The following is an 8,441-nucleotide window of genomic DNA, read 5'->3' as shown; positions in this document are numbered from 1 at the left end:
GAGAGAGAGAGAGAGAGAGAGAGAGAGAGAGAGAGAGAGAGAGAGAGTTGGAGAGAAAGGAGATAAGAGAGGAAAGATGCTCGATTATCGGCAGGTTGTAGCCATTTGATTTTACACTGTCCTTTATTATTCGACCTCAACGACACAAATATTTTCGGGTATGAATTATTCACGACATAAAAACGAATGCGATGGTTCTTTTTTGCCCAACCGCATCAACACCTCCACCACCATAACCACCTGCAATCCGGCTGATTTGGCATTAAATTGCGTAACGCTACTAATTCACTTACACACAAATGTGTGATTTTAATTCGTCATTGGCTTTGTCCTTGTCTTTTCCGCTCTCTCTTTTATCGCTCCTTTGTCTTTTCTTCGGAAACTAAAGATCCAGTGCAGAGATGGTTGATCGTTTACCGCAAGTGTATGGAAATGTGTATCGGTATATACTTAAACGTTTACCTTTGCGTTGAACGCGCGGAGCACATGCGTCAACTCATATTTTAGTGAGAGCGGACGCGTTATTTAACGCAAAGGTAAATCAATGTAAATATACCGTACTGTACCGAGTACAGTAAATTCAACGAATTGATATACATTTACTCCATCTCTGATCCAGTGAGAACGAGAGCGCGTGAGTGCTGAACTAATGGTTTTGATAACAACATCACAATGACAATAGGAAATTTGTTTTAGCCTCCTAGATGTTCAATCAACCTAAAGCAAATCTAAACGTGTTGTCATTTTTATGTCTACATAAATGCGAAGAAGGAAGCGCATAAAATGTAAGAATGGCTTCTCCAACAGAGTGCGTACAATGGTCGATATTATCAAAATAAAAAAATATCACACACACCAGCCGAAAAGGAGAAGAAGAAGTGAAAAGAGAGGGAGTCAAGACAAGGCACTCATCCATCGGTGGTTGTTCTATGAGCCGCGCAAAATGCTCGTCGTCGGATTGTGCTTTGGTGAAAATGAAATTTTATGAATGTCATTAGTAAATATGTTTAGCTAATCAAACTGAAGAGTAGAGACATCAAGCCATACGACCGAAATAGATGTGAGTGCGTATAAAAAAAAAGACGTAAAAATGGCACACCCACATTTCTTAGGGCGTCGTCGGTTGAGTTTTGGTTTCAGATTTTACATGGTTTGGGTTTGAACAGCAGGTTCAACACTCAATTGTTGTTGCATTTTCGCTGTCGTTTATTAAGTCGTTTGTTTGGCAAAGTCGAACACAGAAACAATAAAACAAAACACACACACACACAAACATTGAAAAGAAACGGAAACAAGCTGACTCAATTTCACCGCACCGCAATTGCATCGACTTTGGATAGTAGAATGGAAAAAGACGTGACGCAATTTTTCCCATTCGCATTTTTTCAAATTAATAATTGAAATGGATTTTTTTCTCTGGTCAAATTGATAGTTTTTCTGCTGCTTTTTTTTTCAATTTCAACTAAGATGGCCATTGCTTGTGATTGTGGTTACACCAGCTCAACCGCAACATAGTGTGTGTGTGTGCGCTCATGTTTTTGTGCTCTTCATCTTAAATACTCGGAACGAATCTAATAATAATTACTAAATGGAAAATTACACAATTCCATGAACGGTTTGTCCCCATTTTTCCCTTCATTCATTTATTCATTCGTTCGTTGCTCATTTGAAATGCTGCTCTTTCACTTCATTCTTTCCTGTCTGTCAGTCGATTGGTCGATTTTTGAACGTAAAACGCAGCTGGAAACCGTGCAGCTGACACGGACCACCTGAATCCAGGCACTCCATTCTACGCTCGTCGCATTTGTACAAAAGCTCAACTTTTCCATTTAAATATTAAATATGCTGAGTGAGCAAAAAGTTTCGTACCGAAACACAAGTGCGCACCACCACTCCCTGCGTGCATGTCAGCTCTTCTTCATCGCATACACAAACACACAATTTTTTTTCCCTATTGTCGTCGTTGTTTTTTTCTGCTATCAATTTTGGCGATAGTCAACATTGACGCACCAAGCCAGAGCCAGAGCCAACATATTATTTTTCGGTACGTAAACGGAAATATGTGCGATTTGTTGACATTCAAATTGATATGATTGGTAATTTTATGAGTAAACTCATTTAACTTCTGTTTACATTCCTGCCGCTGCTGTGTGTATGTTTTTTTTTGTTCCTTCGGCCCCTAGGTTAGGGCTGTCGCTGCTGCTTCATTCACCATTTTCGCTTTTTTTTTTCTCTCTTTCTGTGTTTCTATTTCGGATTCCTCTCCGTTACGCATTTGGTGTGCTTATTTCAAGTTGTCGATGGCCATTCACTTGTGTGTACGTCTCTGTGCGCCGAACACAGTCACCAGAACAATTTTGACTTATCTGGTATTACTAACGAGGTTTGGTCAAATTTGAAGAAAATTTCTGACCATAAATCAAAATGGGGTATTCGCGTATAAATTGTATGTGTTTTCAACCGTATTCGAATATTGCTTCGGTTATTTTAACATGGAAATTTTCTACTTGGTCAAAGTTTTCGTCTCTCTCGCTGTGTTTGTGCTTTTTCGTTGTTGTTATTTTTTTATATCGTCTTCTAGGACAGACGACCGCATTCCATTATTCGATTTCAGCTTGGCACTGCGTACATCAAGAGAGAGAGGGAAAGAGAGAGAGAGAGAGAGAGAGAGAGCGCAGCGTCAAAAAGATGTCACACCACTCAAATAAAATCTATCGAATACCACAGCTGTCAATGAGCATAGCAACCGAATGCCAGCCACCACCGCAAATGAAGGCCTCATCATCAGCACAGTGTAATTGTAGTTTGAATAACATTGCCTAGCAAATCGACTAGACTAATTAGAAATGGGAATTTGTGAACCTAGTTTGTGACAAGAGAAAACCACACTCCAAACCAAAATACGCAAAATGAACTCATGTTTGCCTTATGACACTTGGAAATAATTTTCGGATGGTAAAACGAACACAGCAAATGGCGGTATAGGTAAATTGCTTTTTCTTAAGCAAAAACCCCCGGTGGACAAATAAAGGTTTAAAGCATTCCAAAAGCTCAGATGTTATGCGAACCAGTTTTCAGGGTCACTTTGTAAAGAGTTTAAACTGGAGAAAAAAATAACTTGTTCATAAAATTTTAACTGGAGTAATTAACTTGAGCGATAGTCATAAATTATATACCTACACAAAGTGTACGGGTCGGATGAAAATGTGTTGGTGATTTTTGTGTATGCACTTAACACCATCTTCATCTCAGTTCGAAATTCGTATCTAGTTTGTTTTAGTTTTTTCGAATAGAGAAGCTTTTTGGTTTTTGCCTTGAGTGCGTCACATCACGGAAATTATTGCCGAAAATTCGATTTGGCTGGCAAAAGCACTCAATAAGTTAGAAACTAATAGAATTGCATCGGTAATTTATTGATCAAAGAAACAGTTTGTCGCTGCTTGTGCGTATGTATAATATGACATACAATTTGTAGCACGATGGCACATGTTGTTAGGAAGGCCATTCCAATTTGCATGCATGTATCGAAACATATAACACACTTATACACACCAACCGTCCATTATTTGCTTTTAAATTAATAGTTTAATTTAAATAATAAATCATTACTTACCGCTGTAGACCGCACGTTATGTCGGTGGGCCGAAGCACTAATGCAAACGTCACCGAATAACACATAATTATTCCTGCCAATAAAATATAACTCAATTCTCGGCCAGATGCTCGAACCACTGGTGTATCATTGTGCCTTGATTGGAAATTGATTAAAGTCGCATAAGCCATCACCGTCGCCGCACCCATATCGTATCGCATCACACCGTATGTAGATCGACCAATCGTTATCATCAGGTTGTGGAGAGAGGAAGCGACAAGCCAAACGTAGGTTAGGCAAATAAATTTCATCGAATAATTTATTGCCGCAACATGAAGGCGAAATAGAGACAGACAGATTGAGTCGAGAAGCATATGCAAAGAGAAAGAGGAAAGGAAAATCAGTTTATTTGAATACATTAATGAACAGCCAATTATCTCATTTAAATGGATTCAGCCAGCAATTTAGATGACGAATGTGATTGAAAGCATGGTTTCAATTGTTCATTCCATGCGAATGAGTTGGCGCTTATAAATTCCAATCCAACCATTGATGAATCCATTATTCAGCCGTTTTGGGCGTAATCAACAGTTAATCATTCGTCTATTATAATTAAGTTGTCAACTATTTGGAAAATTTGATTGCAGTTTGGTTTCTGGTGAATGCAAAAGTGATTTCAAAAATATTTTAATTTCACTCAAATTCGCACTGAATTATCTGAATTTCGAATGATTGGCGTTGGAATCTGTTTAAAATCGATGAAAAGAACTATGGGAAAGCTCACTTGGGAAATAATTAAGCAATGGAATGAGCATATATTTTTGCTCGCTACTCAAACAATTGTTTGGGCCTATTCGCCACTACGAATCAAGTTGATTAAGAAGTTTCGATTAGAGAGCGCTCCATCATTTGCAAATAAATAACTGACCAAATCAATTTTAAAGTGACCAATGTGAGGGAAAGAGAGAGAGAGAGAGAGAGAGAGAGAGAGCGAAAGAATACACGTGTGCCACATTCAACCGTTAGACCGAAATAAAATCGGTTAATTTGTTGGGTTAATAACGCATTTTTGGATTGCATCGTGTTACACTGTTCCATTTTAGGTTTCGTAAAAATAAATGACTGTTAAATATTTACCGTAAGAATACGCCAACTACAAAGAATGTAATTAACATTCCAGTTGAGCTGAAGGTCATTGCACCAATAGCCCAGCCGGATTCCAGCCGCAAATACTGTTCCGGCAAATCTTGGCAGTGCTCCTTGTATCGATCGGGTATCGTTCCTTTTTGACATGCTATGCACTGCGTTTCATCGTACGGATGACGAATCTGTGAAGAGAAAGAGAAAATGAGAATGGCAAATACACGCGCACACATCGAAACAAACACAAAGGGCATGGGTGAATATGGAGCACGTAGCACATTGGCGCGGCACTTATTACAAATATTCGTTGGAATGAACATATTTCAAAATGAATATTTTGTTGTGTCGTATTGTTTTTGGGCGGTATGTCGTACATCACTATGAGATAAGAAGAAATACAATGGTGAGGCGAGGTGAGACGAAGTGATATGCATTGAATTAAGAAAGCACAACACGAAGCGTGCTAAGCAAAGATCGAAAAGTAATATTAATAAAATATTGGCAAATCGTGGCCCAATACGGTGTCGCAATAGCAATAAACCCGACTCCACAGCCTAAGCACTTACACACGCACACGCACACACCAACGCAATAATGAAACAACAACAACAAGAAAATCAACAAGAGCTCTTGGGCAAACTAAATTTCCAAATTGAAAATAAATAAAAAAAAATGTCATTTAGATTTATACTTTCGATGGTTGGTGGTGTACACTACGCCATGCGGTGCTGCATAACCATCATCGGCGATCGATTTTGAGCAGAATCGAAAAAAGAGAAAAAAAAACCAATCAAAAATATCGCCAAAGTTGGAAGAAAGAAAGAAAAACACATGCCAAACGGAAAGTGGGCAATATTCTAATAAAAAAACGAATGTACGACGCTTTTGAATTCAATAAAAATTCAATAATATCTTATTGAGAGAGAGAGAAAAAATGCCAATGTATGTGGATCAAGAATGTGTACAAGACAATCGTACAACTTGTGTGAAAATCGAATAAGAGAAATCCTTATTGAAGTCCTTCTCTCTGTCCGCTTGGCGCATACCGTATATCCGAGTCACAAGAAGGGAAATGGGGAGAAAGAGAGAGAGAGAGAGAGAGAGAGAGATAGAGAAATACAGGAAGCGAGATGTACAAGTTCAGCACCCACATAGGCATACTATGACAAATCATGCAACCAGTTCAACCGAAGCAAACCACTTGTGACCAAAAACCGATTTGTGCTCAATTCACCTGCATCAAATTGATGCATGGCACTGTGAATATATGTGTGGTATAGAAAATTAGATATTGAATGCATTGGATAGTAGAGGGGAAAAAAGCGAACCATCGGAAATAATCGGGTCATGTGTGAATTCTCAATTCTGTGATATAGAATTTTGGTCGAATCACTGATATATGTATAGCCACCCACCATCATTCGCACCACTGGCACACTTCATATAGTGCACAAATATGTAAATAGTACGTGTTTACTGTTTTGGCAAGTAAATATTTGTGTGTTTTTGTTGCTGTTGCTGTTGTTGTTGTTTACAACCAGTTTTCCATTCAATGTTTAGCCCCAAATTGTTACTATGTTCTCTGTGTTATGGGTGCTGTTGTGTCTGTTGTTGCTTCAGTTGTCTCTTTGCATTTTGTGTTTTCGCAACTGACGCGAATGCATCCACGCACTGTGTGAGAGAATTGTATCGCATTTTCGATGCGATCTTTGTGGACATCCAATCTGCATACACACACACACACACACACACACACACACACACACACACACACACACATGTGTATATTTCGATGAAAGGAAAATATTTGCAAATAGCATCGAAAATAAATCAAAGAGAATTATTGTGTGTTGCATGGATTTAGTTGCATTGACACATTTGAATGTGTCAGTGTGTGTACGGCCAAAGGCAAGCAACATTTTCGGAAAAACCATTGACTCGAATTCCACCACACGATTCGACACTTACCACCAATTTTATTTGCATCTGACAACAGCCAGTGCAGATCGATATACGCGCCCAACCAAATGCAAAGCTTTATGAAATGCAATGAATGCAACATACCATATATGAATCGACAATGACACGATGAAAGGGAGATGAAAGGGAGTGGGAGAGAAAGGAAAAGGAAAAGGAAAAGAAAAGAGAAAGAGAGAGAAAAAAATTGCGGTCACGATCATCAAACCGGAACCAACACAAAATGTAGCAAACAAGAGATATGGTCATTAGTAGGATTTTGAAATAAAAACAACGAAATGACACAATCATGAAATGAATACCTTCCTCTAGCCCATTCAACACGAACGCATCCATTGAATTTTGATAACAAACGGGGCGCACACAATTTTGCAGCAGGCACACAAGACCGATGGTGTCGAGACCCATGAATGCATGGAGTCATCAGAGCAACGGTAAAATCACCACGATGAATAGTGAAGAACGGTTTTGGAGAACGGAGAAAACTCACAAATCGGAAGAGTGTGAGAGAGAATCGTCCAAAGTATAAAAACGTCACATTTTTTTCCCTTTTCGCAAGCTATCAACTTGAACGAATCGTTTGTACAACACAGTTCAAATAAAATACACTTCGGAAATAGCAAACAGAAGTTGGGACATATCTTTTATTATTTTCCAAAAGAGCAAAAGAGCATGCATTGTCAGCTCCAATTGAGTTGCGAACTGAGAAGAGCTTTACTCAATGTGCGGTAAATCCGTTTAAGAATTTTCGTTCTACTCCGTAGCAAGGTACAACTTTGACTGGTAATATTTACTCGATTGATCATTGGAATTGACAACTGAAAAGTAAGTGCAGACATCATACCAAAGTCGCTGAACGAATATTGCTTCAGCATCGGGAAAATCGAGCAGAAAATGATAAGTTGAAAGGAATACGGGAAGCTTTTTTCCTCTTCTTTTTAGTTCGAAAAGGTTTTTGATTTAATTTTTTGCTGTGAAATACGTAGGAACTGTTCCATTGTCAAACGGTCAATGTGATCGTCAAAGTATAATGCCATTGGACACTTCTGTCAGGATATTTCAGAAATAAAAGGGATTTCATTTAGTAGAAATATAACGAAATATACAGAATCCGACTGTGCGTTATATCTTCTTTTTCTATCAAGAAATGGCACAATCAAATTCACGTTTTTCGATTGCATTTTTCACTGCATCTTGCAAAAAGAAACGAAACTCAAATGTAACCAACTTTGTCGATATATTTGCAATGTGTGTGTGTGTGAGCATCTGAACAAACTTGGCAGCCCTAATATTGTGTGCGTTTTATCAAGAGAGAATACACGATGTTTCGAATGAATCGAATGGGATATTAATCAAACAAGTCAAATTGTAATGTAAAAGTATTTGGAAATTCTCTCTTCTTCTTCTTACTCCATGCCATATTCATTTCGTCGCTATTTCAATCATTATTCTACTTCCGGCCTTATTCGATCGAGTTTTCAACGAAAATGTAGTCAAGTAGAAATTGGAGAACTTTACGCAAACCCATTCGAAATCTATTCAAAACTTTTCATTCTTTCCGAAAAAAGAAATGATTTCTTTGGGTTGTTTTTTTTTTTCTTCTTCTTCTTGCCTTCTTTCTTCCGTCTAAACCGTAGAGCTTCCGCTGGAACATGGAATATAAGGCGAACGATAGATACATATAAATAACCACATTTTAACTCGGTAACACTCGGCTGCTCTTGGGTGG

At 38.3% G+C, this 8,441-nt stretch overlaps 1 protein-coding gene across 2 annotated transcripts in view; it reads right to left on the bottom strand.

The window, feature by feature from the left end:
• LOC129576321 (metabotropic glutamate receptor 2) overlaps positions 1 to 8,441 on the bottom strand; it is a 186,941-nt gene that overhangs the window by 16,301 nt on the left and 162,199 nt on the right. For both annotated transcript variants that reach the window (XM_055461235.1, XM_055461236.1), the window contains 2 exons: positions 4,730 to 4,920; positions 3,614 to 3,748 (listed from right to left, as the gene is read on the bottom strand). In XM_055461235.1, coding sequence (XP_055317210.1) covers positions 3,614 to 3,748; positions 4,730 to 4,920 — 326 coding nt within the window. The remainder of the gene's footprint in view (positions 1 to 3,613; positions 3,749 to 4,729; positions 4,921 to 8,441) is intronic.

Source organism: Sitodiplosis mosellana, unplaced genomic scaffold, assembly GCF_009176505.1.
Source record: "Sitodiplosis mosellana isolate CC-2019 unplaced genomic scaffold, AAFC_SMos_1.0 Smas_scaffold_6181, whole genome shotgun sequence".
In the NCBI taxonomy this organism is placed as follows: Eukaryota; Metazoa; Arthropoda; class Insecta; order Diptera; family Cecidomyiidae; genus Sitodiplosis; species Sitodiplosis mosellana.
This window is presented reverse-complemented; position numbering and strand designations above follow the sequence as displayed.